The sequence below is a fragment of the Ornithorhynchus anatinus genome, chromosome 4, assembly GCF_004115215.2.
Source record: "Ornithorhynchus anatinus isolate Pmale09 chromosome 4, mOrnAna1.pri.v4, whole genome shotgun sequence".
NCBI lineage: Eukaryota > Metazoa > Chordata > Mammalia > Monotremata > Ornithorhynchidae > Ornithorhynchus > Ornithorhynchus anatinus.
The window spans coordinates 40,013,875-40,033,767 of record NC_041731.1 but is presented as its reverse complement, the minus strand read 5'-3'; the positions used below and the strand labels follow the sequence as shown (position 1 = coordinate 40,033,767).

The 19,893-nt window shown below is 47.8% G+C and overlaps 1 protein-coding gene across 4 annotated transcripts in view; it reads left to right on the top strand.

Annotated features, from left to right (window-relative positions):
* DIPK1B (divergent protein kinase domain 1B) overlaps window positions 1-19,893 on the top strand; it is a 62,673-nt gene that overhangs the window by 32,381 nt on the left and 10,399 nt on the right. The window contains exon 1 of one of the 4 annotated variants that reach the window (XM_029064115.1): window positions 19,633-19,746. The exons of the other annotated variants lie outside the window; for them this stretch is intronic. Within the exon in view, the coding sequence (XP_028919948.1) occupies window positions 19,669-19,746 (78 nt within the window). The 5' untranslated portion in view covers window positions 19,633-19,668. Of the gene's footprint in view, window positions 1-19,632; window positions 19,747-19,893 lie in introns of those variants that run through there. 4 annotated transcript variants of the gene reach the window in all.

Here is a 19,893-nt window from a genome sequence, read left to right as displayed (position 1 = left end):
GGCACGTCATTTACAGCTCCCAGGGCATATTAGAATATTATTTCTGGAGTATCTCTCCCCAGAGCCTGCTCCCACCCTCCTAAAAAAGGAACAGTGAAATATTATGGCCATCCCTGAATCGGGAGAGGCAGTGTGGTCCAGTGGAGAGATCACGGGACTGGGTGACTCAGGTTCTATTGCCAGTTTCACCCCTTCATTCAATCTTTGATATTTAGCGCTTACTGTGTAGCCAAGCAGTGTCCAAACTGCTATGGGACCCTGAGAAGCCACTTAATCTATGAACTTTAGTGTGCTCATCTGTAAAATGGGGATAAAATACCAGTTCTCCCCACCTCCCTCATAGGCAGAGAGCCCCGTGTGGGCCAGGGACTGTGTCTGATCTGATGATCTTGTATCTACCTCAGTGCTTGGAATATAATAAGCACTTAATAGATTATTATCATTATTGCTTATTATTATTATCATTTTCATTATTTGTTCAATTTGATTAACATTTATTGCCTTGAGCACAGGTTCATTCTTCACTTCAAAGCTCTCTGCACTCGATGCTCTTTCTAAATGTCTACCAACTCTGCTGTATGGTACCCTCCCAAGTGCTTAATCTGGTGCTCTGCACACAATAAATCCTCATGGCATAGTGAAATGGAACACCGGCCTAGGAATCAGAAGGTCATGGGTTCTAATCCTGCCTCTGCCACTTGTCTGCTGTATGACCTTGGGCAAATCGCTTCACTTCTCTGAGCCTAGTTACCTCGTCTGTAAATTGGGGATTGAGACTGCGAGCCCCGTGTGGGACAGGGACTGTGTCCAACCCGATTTGCTTATATCCACCGCAGTGCTTAATACAGTGCCTGGTGGTATTTGTTTGTTTAGCGCTTACTATGTGCCGAGCACTGTTCTAAGCGCTGGGGTAGACACAGGGGAATCAGGTTGTCCCACGTGGGGCTCACAGTCTTAATCCCCATTTTGCAGATGAGGTAACTGAGGCACCGAGAAGTTAAGTGACTTGCCCAAAGTCACACAGCTGACAAGTGGCCGAGCCGGGATTTGAACCCATGATTTCTGACTCCAGAGCCCATGCTTTTTCCACTGAGCCATGCTGCTTCTCTAGCTTTTAACAAATACCACGATTATCATTATTATAATTACTACATACAGCTGGTTGATTGATTGATCTGTAATTCTCCCAAAAAGTTTGATGTAGGAGCTGTGACAGCCTTAGGTGGTCAGAGCAGACAATAGTCGACAAATATATCTCCAATTCCCTCTTTTTGTAGGGAACATTCTCTCGCCTGGGCTTTCACAATGAAGGTGCACGTAGGCCCAGGTCACTAATGAAGTAGATGAAGAAAAAGAAATATTTCTCTTCAAAGGAAACTGCCTTAGTGGAAGCACCTGAAATAGAGATGCCCAAGATAGCAAATGAAAGCTTGATTTTTAGAAAAAGTATCTGCCTGGTTGGGATGAGCTTTTTTTATGGTATTTGTTAAGCCCTTGCTATGTGCCAGGCACTGTACTATGCTCTGGGGCAGATACAAGCTAATCAGGTTGGATACAGTCCCCGTCCCATATGGGGCTCACAGTCTTAATTCCCATTTTACAGATGAGGTAACTGAAGCCCAGCAAAGTTAAGTGGATCGCCTAAGTTCACACAGCAGGCATGTGGTGGAGCCGGAATTAGAACCCAGATCTTTCTAACTCCCAAGCCCATGCTCTTTCCACTAGGCCATGCTGCTTCTCACTTTGCTCTGCTGTCTGTTACATTGTTATGTTGCACTCTCCCAAGTGCTTAGTGTACACAGTTAGTGCTCACTAAATATGATTGACCGACAAATAGGATAACCTGATCAGCTTGCTTCCTGTGATTCTCGATTTCTTCCAGAGTGCGTTTTGGGCAGTTTAGTCAGAAAACATCCCCATCTTCTCGATGGGAGAAGTGAGGATTGAAGTGGTGTGGAAGTCAAGATCTCTTGACCAGAGAGGAGTCCAGAGTCCTAGCTACCCGCCCCCAGATTAACCTTCCATTTATAAGGGCAGGAGGGCTAAGGAAGCACCGGGCTTAATTCTGAGAGCGCAGCCCGTGTGCTGGCCCTTGGTGAGCGGTTAAGACTCCCTCTTCAGCAGCCCCCTTTCACACCTTCCCCTTTTCCCCAGCTCTAGAGCAGTGGCTGCGGAAACTCACTGCCATAGCAACGAGCGATGTACATCCAGATATTCACCCAGCCCAGGCTTCAAACAGTAACCGACTCCCCCTCTCCTCCGCCCCTCCTCCCCCAGCAGGAGATGAGGACACAATTAATGCGACTCATGCTGAAAGTTCCAGGGAGGATCCCAACCTGGAAGAGACTGGGGCGAGCCTGGGACAAGATGGCAACCCAAAGATGGGCAGAGGGAGAGGCTGCTACTAATTTTTTTCCAGGTCCGGATTAATTTTTTTAATGGCAATTGTTAAGCACTTTCTACGCATCAAACACTGTTATAAGGGCTGAGGTAGATACAAGTTAAGTAGATTGGTCACAGTCCCTGACCTGCATGGGGCTCACGGTCTAAATAGGAGGGGGAAGAGGAGAACTGAGGTACAGAGAAGTTAAGTGCCTTGTCCAAGGTCACAACAGGCAATTGGCAGAGGTGGCATTAGAACCCAGGCCCTCTGACTCCCAGGTCTATGCTCTTTACACTAGGCCATGCTCCTTCTCCATTACCATTAAATAATTTTTCCCTTGCTTCTGTCTAAATAATAATAATCTCTATGGTATTTACTAGGTTCCTACCGTGTGTCAAGCACTGCTCTGGGGTAGATCCGAGTTGATTAAGTTGGACACAGTCCATGTCTTACATGGGGCTCACATTCTAAGTAGAAGGAGATGTAAGCTCGTTGTGAGCAGGGAATGTCACTGTCTTTTGTTGTGTCCTACTTTCCCAAGAGCTTAGTCCAGTAGTCTGCAAACAGTAAGTGCTCAATAAATTTGATTGAATGAATGAATCCCCATTTTACAGATGAGAAAACTGAAGCACTGAGGAGCTAAATGACGTGACCTTGAGCAGGCAAGCGGCAGAGCTGGGATGAGAACTCAGGCTCTCTGATTCCCGGGCCTGGGCTTTTTCCAATAGGTCACATTGCTCCTATACAGAGGTGGAGTAGGGAAGGGCAAGTAGGAAGGGCACGGGGAGCTGTCTATCTTCTGGGAGAGGAGCATTCCTGAAGGAGATACTAGCCTTCACTGCACATCACCCTGCAATGCTCCACATAATAATGTTGGTATTTGTTAAGCGCTTACCTTGTGCAGAGCACTGTTCTAAGCGCTGGGGTAGATACAGGGTAATCAGGTTGTCCTACGTGAGGCTCACAGTTAATCCCCATTTTACAGATGAGGTAACTGAGGCACAGAGAAGTTAAGTGACTTGCCCACAGTCACACAGCTGACAAGTGGCAGAGCCGGGAGTTGAACCCATGACCTTTGACTCCGAAGTCCAGGCTCTTTCCACTGAGCCATGCTGCTTCCACATCCCCTCCAGCCTTAGGGTCCCGAGCCTCGGGAGTATATTAGGGTCTGGGTCCCTGATTGTGGCTTCTCTTGAGTTTGGGCTCCTTGTGGGCAGGGAACATGTCTAACAACTCTGTTGTTTGGTGCTCTCCCTAACCCTTAGTCCAGTGCTATGCACCTAGTAAGTGCTCAGTTGAGCACTTGATAGATTGATAGTTTGATTTGGAAAACTGAACAGACTATACAAAGCTAAGTGCAGGTAATCAAAAGTTCAGGGAGACAGTTAATCTATCAATTGTATTGATTGAATGTTGAGCCCCCGGGAGAGTACAATGAAGGGAGAAGATGCCATCCCCGCCCTCACAGATCTTGCAGCCTAACAGAGACGACAGACAGAAGACAGGCGGGTGAGGGGAAAACAAGAAGGGAAAGATGGATAGATGACTATAAAAGTTCTTCCCTAGAGGAGTACATATGTCAGTCATGGACCAAAGTGCTTCAGGTGACAGTGACCACAAAAGTGCTGAGGTGGAAACTGAGAGGATGTGTTGTGGGGAGAAGAAAATGAAATGCGGAGTGCCTCCTGAGGAGGTGGGATTTCAGGGGGAGCCTTGAAGATGGGGAGTACTGGAGTTGGGTGGGCTAAGAGACTGGCATTCCCCTAATTTTGTCTGCTTGTCTGACCTCATTTTCCTTGATGGCCTGCACCACCATTTGACTGTTCTGCTCTCCGATGTACAGTATATGTGCCCGTTCAGATCTCTACGTGGATTTTGGGTTTGAGTCCTGTGTATATTGGAAATACTCTTTCTTGTCTGTGGAGTTGCATGTGCCCCCTTTCAGTTTCTGATACAAAGGCTGCTCAAGTGCCCATTCTCCTCATGTGACCCACCCAGGGGAGCTGTGTCATTACAACTGTTGTTTCAGAATGTATTTTTAATTTTTTTATGGTATCTGTTAAGCACTTACTATGTGCCAGGCATTGTACTAAGCACTGGGGCAGGTGTGAGCTAATTAGGTTGGACACAGTCCATGTTCCCACTTGGGGCTTGCTTTCTTATTCCCCATTTTATAGATGAGGTAACTGAGGCACAGAGACATGAAGTGACTTGCCCAAGGTCATACAACAGCCAAGCAGTGGAGTCAGGATTAGAATCCAGGTCCTCTGACTCCCAAGCCTGTGGTCTATTCCCTAGGCCATGCTCCTCTGCCTGGCTGATGGCCCCTAATGAATTAACAGCTTTTAGTGAGCACACTTGGGAGCAGATGAGAGAAATTAGTATAAGTGATCCTTGCCGTCCCGGGTCTCATGATCCCCTTCTAAGCAAGAGAAAGGTCTGGCAGGAGTGGAGTTCTCACTGTTCAGATTGAATAATGATAATAATAATGGTATTTGTTAAGCACTTACTATGTGCCAGGCTGTATACTAAGCGCTGGGGTAGAAACAAGCAAATCCAGTTGGACACAGTCCCACATCCCATATGTGGCTTGCATTATTAATCTCCATTTTACAGATGAAGTAACTTAGGCACAGAGAAGTGAAGTCACTTACCCAAGGTTACAGAGTAGAAGAGTGGAGGAGATGAGACTAGAACCCAGGTCCTTCTGACTCCCAGACCGATATTCTGTCCTTTAGGTTAGCCTCTGAATCCTGGGAGTCTGCTAACGTCACTTGGGCTTTCAAAGCTCTCCATTGCCTTGCCCCCTCCTACCTCACCTCTCTTCTTTCTTTCTACTGCCCACCCCGCACACTCTGCTTCTCTGCCGCTCACCTCCTCACTGTCCCCCGTTCACGTCTATCCTGCCGTCGACCCCTGGCCCATGTCCTACCGCTGTCCTGGAATGCCCTCCCTCCTCACAGCCACCAAAGTAACTCTCCTCCCTTCTTCAAAGCCCTACTTAGAGCTCACCTCCTCCAAGAGACCTTCCCAGACTGAGCCCTCCCTTCCCTCTGCTCCCCTTCCCCTCCCCCCCCCCACTTGCTCCTCTCCCTTCCTCTCCCCTCAGCACTGTGCTCATTTGTATATATTATTTATTATCCAATTTATTTTCTTCATGAGGTGTACATCCCCTTGATTCTATTTATCTTGATGATGTCTTGTTTTTGTTCTGTTCTGTTTTGCTTTGCTGTCTGTCCGCCCCCCCGGTTAGACTGTGAACCTGTCATCGGGCAGGGATTGTCTCTATCTGCTGCCAAATTGTACATTCCAAGCGCTTAGTACAGTGCTCTGCACATAGTAAACGCCCAATAAATACTATTGAATGAATGAATGAACTAGTCCTAGAGTTCCCGGGGCAGGGTAGGGGGTCCTCTGGAGGCCAACCATCCATCCCCCAGCCTCCGGGGCTCCCTCACAGAGACAGACTCCGATCTCCATGAGGGCTGCCCAAAGAAGACAGTACCATTACTTTCTTAGGTGACCTGTTTTGGGAACTCCAGCCCTTAGGAAGTCATAGAAATTCATTTTAACACCTAACTTGCATCTCTCCCACTGCACGCTTAGAAATAGTCTCCTCAGTCTGGAGTGTTTTGGGGCCTTGGATCTGCTTTCTCCTTGTGGCTGGAAGGCCAGAATAAGGGACGCTTGCTAGAGAGGGTGGAGGCACCAAGTAACCCTGGAACAGGGGAACCAATTCATTTGGATTGGAAGAGGCTGTGACGGATTAAAATGCTAAATGGAAGAGAAGAGAGAAATGGAAACATGCTCAGAAATCATTTAGGCGACAAGGAGATGATAATTGAAACCTGTGAGCTTCGAGATGGTAGGACGGCAGGTGGATATTGCGATGCGGACAGACAGAGGAGCCCTAATCGGTGGGGTGGCAGAAGAGCCGGCTGGTGGCCATTTCTGGGAATCGGACATTTTGGCAGATATACTGCATCCAGATCCTACCACCCCAACAGGGAGATTTTGGGAGGCAGTGGAGGGGATGATGATGATGATGATTCTAGGATTTGTTAAGTGTCCACTTTGTGCCAGGCACTGTGCTAAGCGCTGGGATGGTTACAAGCTAATTGGGTTGGACACAGTCCCTTTCCCACATGGTGCTCATGTCTTAATCCCCATTTTACAGATGAGGGAACTGAGGTACAGCGAAGTGAAGTGATTTGCCCAAGGGCACACAGCAGACACGTGGCAGAGCTGAGATTAGAACCCATCACCTTCTGAATCCCAGACCCATGCCTCTATCCAAGTGACTTGTCCAAGGTCACCAAGCAGACAAACGGTGGAGCTAGGATTAGAACCCTTGTCCTTCTAACTCCCAAGCCTGTGCTCTAGCCAAGTGACTTGGCCAAGGTCACATAGCAGGCAAGTGGCAAAGGGAGAGAGATAGAGCTTGAGGAGAAGAGATGATTGTCTCTCTATCTCACCTGCCAGGACAAGGCTAAGCAGGCACCACTCTTTCTTATTAGCTGGGTGAGGTCATGCCCCGCTTCTGCTGCTTAATTTGTCTCTTCTCTGATTTTTCAGACCCTACTCCCTCCCCTGTCCACATCGTTCCTGTGATCTGTCTCTCCATCAACCGGAGGGCCGCACGTCCAAGCATTCATTCATTCATTCATTCAGTAGTATTTATTGAGTGCTTACTATGTGCAGAGCACTGTACTAAGCGCTTGGAATATACAATTCGGCAACAGATAGAGACAATCCCTGCCCATTGATGGGTTTACAGTCTAATCGGGGGAGAAGGAGGGTGTCTCCCCTCTCCACTGAGCCAGGTTCTAAGGTGTGGGGAGATGGCGACAGGCAGTTCCCACCTGGCCAGAAACCCAGGGCTTCACACCCTGAGGCCGGCTCCCATCCCTTCTCTGCACCTCCCCTATCCCTGCCTTGCCGGGTAGCTGGCGTTTTAATGACTGCCTGTGCTGGGCGGGAGCTCCTGAAATGAAAAGCTTCTTGGAACTGCCAGAGGTTATTCTCTGCAGGGCTGCAGGCAAGGACGAGGTCCCTGTTTCCAAATGAAAAGCCATGGCAGGAGGCAAACACAAAGAGGGGAGTGCGGGGACCCCAAAGCCCGGAGCCAAACTGCTGGCTGACTCTCCGTCCCAGCTCGCCACGCACAGATCATGTACTCCGTTCCTGAGGGCACAGCCGGCGGGTGGGTGGATCTTCATAATAGCACCTTGGTTCTGTAGAGTGCTTCTCTTCCCAAAACACTCTCATGTTACTTAGCTCATCTCTACCCTCACTACAATTCTATGAGGAAGGATGAAAGGCAGGCCCTGTTATCCCCATTTTGTAGATGAGGAAACTAAGGTACAGAGAGGTTAAGTGATTTGTCCAAAGCAGGATGGTGGCAGAGCTTGGACTGGAATGCGGGTTTTCTGGCTTCCAGACTGGCACTAGCAGCATGGCCTAGTGGCAAGAGCACGGGCTTGAGAGTCAGAGGATGTGGGTTCTAATTCCAGCTCCACCACTTGTCTGCTGTGTGACCTTGGGCAAGTCACTTCACTTCTCTGGGCCTGTTACCTGATCTGTAAAAATGGGAATTAAGACTGTGAGGCCCACGGGGGATTACCTGATTTCCTTATATCTACGCCAGCACTTTGAACAAGGCTTGGCACGTAGTAAGCACTTAACAAATACTATAATAATTATTATTATTGTTATTATTAAACAGTGCTGCCTCCCCTTCATAGTCTCTCTGTCTCTCTGTCTCTCTCTGTCTCTCTCTTCTCCCCCACCCAGCCAGCCTTAGAGGGACATAAAGAGTGGAGTCTCTTTCCTGGATCAATCAATGGTACTATGTGCTTGGGAGAGCACAATACAATAATAATAATAATAATGTTGGTATTTGTTAAGCGCTTACTATGTGCAGAAAACTGTTCTAAGCGCTGGGGTAGATAGAGGGTAATCAGGTTGTCCCACGTGAGGCTCACAGTTAATCCCCATTTTACAGATGAGGTAACTGAGGCACAGAGAAGTGAAGTGGCTTGCCCACAGTCACACAGCTGAGAAGTGGCAGATCCCGGGATTCGAACCCATGACTGGTGACTCCCAAGCCTGTGCTCTTCCCACTGCGCTACGCTGCTTCTCTATTCCCTGCCTGCCCACAAGGGGCTTACAGTCTAGAGAGGGAGACAGACATTTAATTAAATGAATTTCAGCAGAGCTGAGGTGAGGGCTGGCTAAGAGGCTGTGGCCCCAGGGAGCCCAGTCACCCTTTCGCCAGATGACTGTAAAGTCATCGTGGTCGTAGTATAGGGTATAGAGCATGGGCCTGGGAGTCAGAAGGTCATGGGTTCTAATTCTGGCACCGCTGTTTGTCTGCTGTGTAACCTTGGGTATCACTTCACTTCTCTGTGCCTCAGTTACCTCCTCTGTACAGTGGGGATTGACACTGTGAGCCCCACATGGGACAGGGACTTTGTCCGACCTGATTTGCTTGTATCCACCCCTGCGCTTACTACAGCGCCTGGGACATAGTAAGTGCTTAACAAATGTATTATTGTTATTATTATTACCCAAACTGCTAGTGAACAGGGCAAATGGGGGGATGAGCAAAGGGCTAAGGCCGGGCCCTGGGATGGTTCCCTTGGGAGACACAGAGGTCTGCTGAGAACGGTTACTGCCTTAGATTGAGCGTGCATCTGGATGAGTGGGGGAAGGGGAGAAGGGAATCAGCAGCAGCCGCCATGCATTTGCGCAGGCCGCTGAATGGGGCCAAGCTTTGAGGTCTTCAGAAGGAACAAATCTGTCAGATCTTCAGAGGGAAAGGAACAGTACAGCCCCAAGGATAGTTGATGGGTTGTTAGGGTCCCAGGATACCAGCAGATCGGAACAATACTGTCATTATTATTATCATGATTACGGTATTTGTTAAACACTTACTATATGCCGAGGACTTCTAGTTCCCCAACGGTTCTGCCATTCGGCTTCAGACAAATGGCATAGAGGAAGAAAAGAATCATCAAAGGTCAAAGACTGTAGCCTCTAGAGTGTAAGCTTATTCATTAGTTCAATAGTATTTATTGAGTGCTTACTGTGTGCAGAGCACTTATGGGCAGGGAATATGTCTGCTAATTCTGTTGTATTGTACTCTCCCAAGTGCTTAATACAGTATTCTGCACATACTAATCGCTCAATAAATTCCACTGATTGATTGATTGACTGTTGTAATCCTGGCTCTGCCATTTGTCTTCTGCGTGACCTTGGGCAAATCACATCACTTCTCTGTGCCTCGGTTACCTTATCTGTAAATTGGGGATTAAGACTTTGAGCCCCATGTGGGGCATGGACTGTCTCCAACCTCATTAGCTTGCATCTTCCCCAGTGCTTACTATGGTGCCTGACACATAGTATTTAATGAATACCATTTAAAAAATGTAGCATGGTGGCATGTCTTAGGTGAGAGGAGACAAGAGAGCAGCCAGTCCTCCAAAGCAAAGCCTGAAGTCAGCCCTTTTGGGTCGAGAGCACTATGGGTCCAGTCACCCCCATCTTCGAGTTCACTGCAGGCTCAAAACAGAATTAAAGATGGTATGCTAGCCTCCGTCCCTAGCTCTGCCAGTGTTAAGTGCTGGCAAGTCAATTTTCCAATCTTGGGCCTTCTTTGTCCAAGCTGTAAAATGACAGGTTCCGAATGCTTTGATCAAAAGTCAGTGGGGGCCTCAGAAAGCACACCCGCCATCACTGTTAGAGCTTGGAAAACTGCGGAGTCCTACTGCCCCTCCTCACCTCAGGAGACTGCCCAACCTCTAGACTGCAAACTAGTTGGGGTTGGGGAACGTGCCTGTTATATTGTGCTCTCCCAAACACTTAGTATAGTGCTCTGCACATAGTAAGATCTCAGTAAATATGAGTGACTGGAGACTTGCCATCTAGGGTTTTAAATCCTGCCTGCTTGTTACATTTAATCGTGCTCTGGAGAATCGGAAAGGCTATGTTAGGCATAGAATCAGTGAATCAATCAATCAATGCTATTTATTGAGTGCTTACTGTTTGCAGTGCACTCTTCTAAGCACTTGAGACAGCACAGTACAATAGAGTTGGTAGACCCATTTCCTGCTCGCCAGGAGCTTATAGTCTAGAGAGGGAGACAGACATTAAAACAAATTATAGATATGGGTATGGTAAATATCAAGCGCTTAATGGGGACAGTTCCGACTGCAAAGGTGATGCAGAAGGGATAGGGAGTAGGGGAAATGCGGGTTTAGTCAGGGAAGGCCTCTTGGAGGAGGTGTGATTTTAACAAGACTTTGAAGGTGGGCAGAGTTGGTGATATGTAGGAGATGAAGGGGGAGGGAGTTCCAGGACAGAGAGAGGATGTGGGCCAGGGGGTCGGTGGTGAGATAGACGAGATCGAGACAGTGGTAGGCTGATGTTGGAGGAGTGAAGTTGGTGAGCTGTGAGTTGTAGCGGGAAATCAGCGAGGTAAGACAGGAGAGGGCGAGCCAATTGAGTGTTTTAAATCAAGGACGGATATACAAAATAAAAACAAAAAAGCAGTTGGGAACGGAGGCAAGAGGAGCAGAATTTCAGACTCCTCTGCTAGCCAGAACCATCTTTAGGAATCTCCTAAATTATTACCTTCATTACAATTGGGTCATCTTTCTTATGACATTCAAGCAGAAACATCCTCACTGGGTTTGCAGGGGTATTTACCACCCAAGAAGGTAGAATCAGCTCATTAGCAAGATGACCGGGGGAAGAATTAGGCCTGAAATGTACACGGGATCTTTCAAACACACAAGGTTTTCTACCATCTTAAATTTTATCTGGCTCAGCCAAAATGCTCAGTTCCTTTCTCTTTCAGCTTCGTCTGAGAGGAAAGGATTACTCTCCCTCAGTTTACCAATGGGGAGCCTGATGTCCAGAAGGGTGAAGAGACTCATCTAAATGTTTCCTTCCAAAGGGACGAAGCAGGGTGGCCTAGTGGAGAGAACAAGGGCTTGGGAGTCAGAAGGACTTGGGTTCTAATTCTGGCTCTTCCAATTGCTTCCTGTGTGACCTTGGGCAAGTCATTCCTCTGCGCCTCAGTTTTCTCAACTGTAACATGAGGATACCTGTTCTCCCTCCTCCCCTCTAGAACGTAAGCTCATTTTGGTCAGGGAATGTGTCTGTTGATTGTTATATTGTACTCTCCCAAGAGCTTAGTACAGTGCTCTGCACACAGTAAGTGCTCAAGAAATACAATTGAATGAACTTCGACTGTGAGCCCCATGCAGGCCAGGGACTGCGTCCGATCTAATTAACCTGTACCTACCCCAGTTCTGAAAAGGATGTTTGACACCCTAGTAAGTGCTTAACAAATACCAATTAAAAACAAAAATGAAGGCAATTGGAGGCTTGTCTGGATCTAGAACTACCTCAGTTCTCTGGGGTCTTTTTAGAGCAGCCACTTCTGCGCTGCTCCCTGATGTCCAGTAAAGGCTCTTTACATCTCTCATTTCCCACTGCACCCCATGAGGTGTTGTTGTCAGTCTATAGAACACAACCTCAGACTCCAAAGCCAGAGTGACTGGAAAACTCACCTCCCAGACGGCGCCCCCAAGAAGCTGCATTTCCAAGCCCAGTCAGCCTTGTATGCTCTCTCTCTGGCCTCTTTGCAGGCTTCTCTCTGCCTCACTCGTCAAAGAACAGGGGCCTATTGTAGCTAAGGACTGGGAAACACTAAGGCAGCCCCTGGGTCTCATAAATCGAGGGTGAGAAGAGCCCCAGACCCGAGGGGCTGGCTCCCCAAGCAATAAAACAATAGCAATAGCATCATTGTTATTGATGGCCGGAGGAAAAGGGCTTTGAAAGGGGGCCAAAGGCATTATTAATGTCTGCAATAATACCAAAAGCTTGCAGTTACAGTCTGCTGTGTGTCCAGGATGCTTTATGAACCAGGAGAGCCCAAGAAGCAACTGCAATATCGTATTTCTGTCTAATTATCGGGAGAGTTGAGGGTTTGGGTCCCAAGAGATGAGGTTTCTTGGGCAGTGGTGGAGACGGCATTTCTTGGCAGTGGTTCCCACCTACAGAAGCCCAGGACTTGTTCCAGGTACCATCAGTCCCCAGAAATGCCAGCAGAGCCTGGCGACTAAAAAAGCAGGCAGCTGAATGTGCGTTCCTTGTAACAATGGGGTCGTGCTCGAGAAGCAGTGTGGCCTAGTGGATAGAGCTCGGGCCTGGGAGTCAGTAGGACCTAGGTTCTAATCTGGGCTCCACCACATGTCATCTTGGGTGAGTCACTCTTCACTTCTCTCTGCCTCAGTTTCCTCATCTATCAAATGGGGATTGAGAATGTTAGCCCTACGTGGGACAGGGACTGTGACTAAACTGATGATCTTGTATCTATCTTAGTGCTTGGCTCATAGGAAGGCCTTAACAATTCCACAATTATTATTACTATTATTAGTAGAAATAATGATAATAGGTGATCAAAGGAGCCTGAGGAGTTTTTATCCCTGGAGATCTTTAAGGGCAGAACAGACATTTATCTGTCCTGGAGACAGGAGGTTGGAATCCCGCTGGTTTCCTACAATCTCTGTGAAACCTGACCATTGCTCTGCCATCACGAACATGCTCTTGGCCCTAGGCGGCCACTGCCCCTTTGTGCTCTTGGACATTTCCTCCCATCCCCTGCACTGTGGGTTTGCTTGGTTTGCTCCCGTTATGGGGCAAGGCTCCCACCCTCTGTTTGTGCTAGGAAATAGAGAACACAGGTCTTGTCCTCTGCCAGCAAGTCTCTGCTCAGCCATGAAAACATCTTTGAGGAAATGTTCCCGTCAAGAATGTTCTTTGCCCTGAGGGCAAAAGGAGTAAATCAGGTGCTGGACAGCTAGACTGATTCTGATTCGAAAGAGGCTTTCAGGTAGAGAGTTGGCACAAGGCACACAACTCTTCCTGGCTGTGGTGAGCAGAGGAGTTACCTAATAATAATTGTGGCATCTGTTAAGGGCACTGTGCAAAGCACTGCGGTAGATACAAGATTATCAGGCTAGACACAGTCCTTGCCCCATTTGGGGCTCACAGTCTAACGGGGAGAACAGGCTTTTAATCCCCATTTTACAAATGAGGACAATGAAGCCCGGAGAAGCGAAGTGACTTGCTCAAGGTCACACAGCAGACAAGTGGAGGAGCCGGGATTAGAACCCAGGTCCTCTGACTCCAGACCTGTTCTCTTAGTAGAGTGCTGACACACAGTATGTGTTCAATAAATACCATTGATTGATTTGCTCTGTTGATTGCCTGCTGTGTGACCTTGCACAAGTCACTTCACTTCTTTGTCCCTCAGAAAACCACTAGGCCACTGCTTCCCTGAGCACATTCATTCATTCAGTCATATGAATCAGGCACTTACTGTGTGCAAGGCACTGTACTAAGCACTTGAGAGAGTACAGTACAACAGAAGACACATTCCCTTCCCACAACGAGGTCACAGTCTAAAGATACAGATACAATTGAACTCACTGACCTGAGTGTGAGACCAGTCCCCGAGGGACACGTCATTCTTACCCGCTGGACTTGTTGGACTCAATTCCATTTTTTATGTTGTTTTGTAGCTACATATTTCACCTTCCCACTGGGCCTGTCACCAAACTCTTTCTCCCCTCATTTTAGACTGTGAGCCCCTGCAGTGCCCACTTCTGATTTTTTTCCCAGTGCTTAGGGAGGCCCCACCCCATACGGTTATTGGGGACCCTGCAAGACTGCAGGGGCAACCTATCAATCCAACAGTCAATCTTATTTATTGAGCGCTTACGGTGACAGAGCGCTGTACTAGCGTTTGGGAGAGTACAATATATCAGAGTTGATAGACACATTCTCTGCCAAAAGGGGAGCTTAAAGTTCAGAGGGGGAGACAGGCATTAATATAAATTAATAACTATCAATCATATGTATTTATTGAGTACTTAGTACACCTTACTAAGCACTTGGGGGAGTATGTTATGACAGACACTTTTCCTTCCCACAGTGAGCTTACAGTTTAGAGGGAGAGAAAGGCATTGATATAAATAACTAAATTTACGGGCTATCAATTATATTTATTTATTGAGTGTTTACCGTGTCAGAGTACCATACTACGCGCTTGGTAGAGTACAGCAGAGTTGGTAGACACCTTCCCTGCCCGCAGCGAGCTTACGGTTTAGAGGGGGAGACGGGCATTAATATAAATAGCTAAATTACGGATATCAATCGTATTTATGTATTGAGCACTTACTGTGTGCAGAGCACCCGAATTAAACGCTTGGAGAGTATGATAAAACAGAACTGATAGGTTTCCTGCCCACAGTGAGCTTTCAGTAGGGGATCGGTGGAGAAGAGCACAACAGGAGAGCCCTCCTCATCCTCTGACCCTCCCCACTACACCCCAGTGTTGCTTTTGGATGTCAGGTGGGCTGGGCACACCTGAGAGAGAAAGCCAATTTGATGATATTAGTGACTCAAACCCTGTTGGACGGGGGAGCCCGCACTTTTCAAAATCTTTTTGGATTGTTACTCTGTGGTGCCCTTTTCAGGATAATCGCAGGGGCTGGGAAGCTTGGAAGCCAAAAAGAAAGTCCAGCCAACCCCTTCCCCCTGACCTCTCTCCCCAGCTACATGCCAGGGTGCACCCCCAGATCTTTGTGGGCGGGAAATGTGTCTGTTATTGTTATAGTGTACTCTCCCAACTGCTTAGTACAAGTGCTTTGCACACAGTAAGAGTTCAATATATCGATCGAATGAATGGGGCACAGGTTCAACTGCCTCCGGGCTCAGGGACTGAAGTTACTCGCCTCTTGTGTGAATGGATCAATCAACCAATCGATCAATGGTATTTATTGAATTCTTACTCTGTACTAAACATTTGGGAAAGCTCAGTATTCATAGTGTTGATAGATGCATCCCTGTCCTCAAGGAATTAAAATCTACAGGGTCTCCTGGTATAGGACCTTCTTTTATTAAACATATAGGGTGTTTGTTAAGTGCTTACCTTATGACAAGCACTGTTCTAAGCACTGGGGCATTCTAGCTATTCACTGAGCTCCTTCCAAGTGCGGTACTAGGCCGAGGAGCGGGAGAAGTCTGTGGTGGCACAATTATCGTTGAGAGAGAAAAAGAGCTGCATTGGGGAACTGGATCTATTGTCTCAGCAGGGGTAATAATAATGATAATAATAACAAACAACAATTTGTATTTGTTAAGCCACTTACTATGTGCCAAGCACTGTTCTAGGCTCTTGGGTACATACAAGGTAATAAGGTTGGACACAGTCCCTGTTCCACATGGGGCTCAGAGAAACAGCATGGCGTAGTGGATAGAGCACAGCCCTGGAGGTCAGAAAGTCATGGGTTCTAATCCGGGCTCTGCTACATGTCTGTGTATGACCTGGGCAAGTCGCTTCACTTCTCTGTGCCACATTTACCTCATCTGTAAAGTGGGGATGAGACCGTGAACCCCAACTGAGACAAGGACCGTGTCCAACCCGATTTGCTTGTATCCACCCCAGTGCTTAGTATAGTGCTTGGCACATAGTCACACTGCATCAGTTTATCAATTAATGGTATTTATTGAATGTTTGCTATATGCAGAGCATTGTACTAAATGCTGGGAGAATACAATGTTTACAGGGGCCAGTGAGCCCCAACCTGCCACCTCTCCACGGCTCTTTCCAGAAACTCCCAGGTCCCAAGTTTTTGTCCCCCAACCCCCTTACAGCTTTCATTTCTCATCTAGTAGTTAACCTAAATCCACCAGGGTTAATCAGAATTTTCTTTCTCTCCTTCTCTGGAAAACATAGAATCCTCATCCCCCAACTCTCCACAGCTCCTTCCCCCACAAAAGTCAATTCTGCAACTCTCTTTTTCTTCCCTCCCCTCCTTTGTCCCTCCTTCCCAGCACACAGGCCCTGACTTTCCCCCTTTTTGGAATGTTCTCTTCAAGCTCTTGAGCAGTCAGCATCTTCCCCTGACACCTGGTTTTCCTTTTGGAATTTTAAAAACCTTTGCAGCCAAACAAAAAAGCGTTGTCACTCCTCCGACTGGCAGAGAAGTGTAGAAAGCCCAGTGTGTTGTGTGTGGGGGGGGGGAAGCAGGACCACACAGCTCAGTGAATAAGCGTGTTTGTGTGTGTGCGCGCGCACTCATGAGTTGTATTTTATAGGAAGCACTAACCGATAGGAAAAAGCTTGAAAGAATGAAAATCCCCACCAACTGTGACAGTGGGGAAGGAGGGTGAGGCCAGGGAAGCGTGTGGGGCTGGGAATCAGTGGGTCACTCCTTTCTCCGCGCGTTCACCATGGTTACTTTCGGACCACATGGCCCGACTGTTTCTGGTGTCGTTTGATGACCTGGAGCTTGGCGGAATCGAATCTCCTGCTCCTCGCTTGTCAGGATTCCTTTCTGGGAAGCCGGTGCCCACCCACTCTCCCCATTTCCCTCTCTCTCCCTTCTGTCTCCCATCCCCCTGCACTTCCTCTCTCCTCCATTGCTAAGAGGGTGCTGGGGCCTAGTTGCTCAGCTCAATCAGATCAGTGGTATATATTGAGCTCTTACTGGGAGCAGAGCGTTGTTAGTAAGCACTTGGGAGAGCACAGTAAGAGAAGCAGAGTGGTCTAGTGGAAAGCATACATGATTGTGAGTCAAAAGGGACCTTGGTTCTAATCCTGACTCCGCTACTAGTTTGCTGTGTGATCTTGGAAAGTCACAACTTCTCTGTGCCTCAGTTACCTGATCTGTAAAATTGGGGATTAAGACTGTGAGCCTAATAATATAATGGCATTTGTTAAGCACTTACTAGGTACCAGGCACTGTGGTCTGTCTCCCCCGATAGAACCGTAAGCCCGTCAAACGGCAGGGACCGTCTCTATCTGTTGCCGGACTTGTTCATTCCAAGCGCTTAGTTACATGCTCTGCACATAGTAGCGCTCAATAAATACTATTGAAATGATATGAATGAATGAATACTAAAGCAGTGGGGTGGATACAAGCAAATCAGTTTGGACACAGTCCCTCTCCCACATGGGGCTTACAGTCGCAATCCCCATTTTACAGATGAGATAACTGAGGTCCAGAGAAGTGACTTACCCAAGATTACACAGCAGACAAGTGGCAGAGCTGGGATTAGAACCCGTGACCTTCTGTCTCTCAGGGCTATGCTCTGTCCACTACCCCATGTTGGGATATGCACTGTGTTCAATCTGATTAGCTTGCATCTACCCCAGTGCTTAATACAGTGCCTTGGACACAGAAAATGCTTAATGAATAATTTGAAAAAATAGGGCTAGTAGGCACAATATCTATATTACAATCTAAGTCGGAGAGACAGACTTCTAAAATAAATCACACAAAGAGGGAAGCAACAGAGTTTAAATGTGTGTACTGAAGTGTTACAGTTTGGGGGTTGAGGATGGGTGAGGTGTGTCAGGAAGGGTGGGAAGAGGTGGTTCAGCTGGGAGAAGGGGTTTCTGGAGGGAGGAACAGAAGCAGTGTGCCTAGTGGATAGAGCATGTGCCTGGGAGTCAGAAGGACCTGGATTCTAATTCCACCTCTGTCACTTGTCTGCTGGGTGACCTTGGGGCAAATCACTTAATCTTCTCTCTGCCTCAGTTTCTTCATCTGTAAAATGGGGATTAAGACTGTGAGCTTTATAATAATAATAATTTTGGTATTTAATAATAATGCTGGCATTTGTTAAGCGCTTACTATGTGCAGAGCACTGTTCTAAGTGCTGGGGGAGATACAGGGTCATCAGGTTGTCCACGTGAGGCTCACAGTTAATCCCCATTTTACGATGAGGTAACTGAGGCCCAGAGAAAGTAACTTGCCCACAGTCACACAGCTGACAAGTGGCAGAGCCGGGAGTTGAACCATAACTTCTGACTCCGAAGCTCAGGCTCTTTCCACTGAGCCACGCTGCTTGGTATTTGTTTAAGCGCTTACTATATTGCCAGGCCACTGTACTAAGCATGGGGGTGGATACAAGCTAATTGGTTTGGACTCAGTCCCTTGTCCCACGTGGGGCTCACAGTCTCAATACCCATTTTACAGATGAAGGTAGCTAAAGCACAGAGTAGTAACTGGGATTAGACCCCGTGACCTTTCTGAACTCCCAGGCCCGTGCTCTATCCACTTGGCCATGCTGGTTTCTCAGCCTATGCGGGACGGGGACTGGGGTCCACCCTGATTATCCTGAATCTCCATCAGCACTTAGAACAGTGCCTTGATCTTGTCTAAATGGTTTCAAAGCCCCCTTCTCAGGGGGTTTCTTAGAAGGCAGAGCCTAGCGCACTGTGGTGCTCCAAGTTCCCAGCAGCAGCGCAGAAAATACACCCTGAGCCTGCTGAGCCTGAGCGGCATTTGTCATTCTTTTTTTGGGAAGAATACCCCCAAATGGATTCTCCCAGTGCCAGGTAAAGGCAGGGGGAGGAGGGGCCTGGCAACCCAGACTATAGGCAATCCAGCCAAGATGCCCTCCCTTAAGCAACCTGGCTACTTAGGGGAGAGCCACCTGTGCTGTCTTTTAATAAAGACCCCCCAGCCCCCCATCCCAGGCTGTCAGATGGAGCTCTTCCTGGCTGAGGGAGAACGGTATTGACTGCAGTCTGCAGGGACTAATTTGTTTATTGGAGCCTGTTAGGTGCATTAAGTGGGGGTGGAGCACAGGGGAGGATGGGGGCTTAAAGGGCCAGTTTGAATAGGCAGTTTAAGGAGCTTCTGCCCAGAGCCACTAACTCAAAGACCAAGGAAGAGAGCAGAAGAGTCTCAGGGGGATGTTTGTGGGGGGCTGGCTCTGGTCTCTTTGTGCCAACCTACCATGATGAATAGCACTTGAAATTAAAGCAGATAGTGCAGCAGCAACTCAGCATGACTGGGCATTTGTGGTTCTCTACCCAAAATTCAGAGGTTCCGTTGGCCAACAGGGTATTATTCAGGGCTAAGTAATGTCTTGGGTGTGCAGAAGCTTCTCTGCGGTGGATTGGCTTCCGATTCAATTGTAATTGTAATAAATCAATTGTAATTATTTTGTGTTTACTGGGTGCAGAGCAGTGTACTAAGCACTTGGGAAAGTACAACGAAACAGAGTTGGGAGACATGTTCCCTGCTCACGGTGAGTTTACAGTACAGAAGGGGGGCAGATTTGTCGGTCGATCGATTGTGTTTACTGAGCACTTACTTTTCATTCAATTGTATTTACTGAGCACTTACTTTTTGTGGAGCAGTGTACTAAGCTCTTGGGAGAGTACAACAAAGAGCAGGCACATTCCCTGCTATATGTGCTGTGGGAATAAGTGCAGCAGCGAACTCCCCTCACCGCTTCATTCACGTCGGGTAACTAACTCTGCATGCGGGGTGAGTACCTCACTTTGGCTGTGCCTGTTCTGTTGTCAATCTTTCAATGGGATTAGTGAAGCCCAGCCTACAGCTGAACAAAGAGAAGTCACGGGAGGAGACAGCAGCTTGCTGAGAGTCAGCGCTGGGTCTAGGAAACGGCATCTC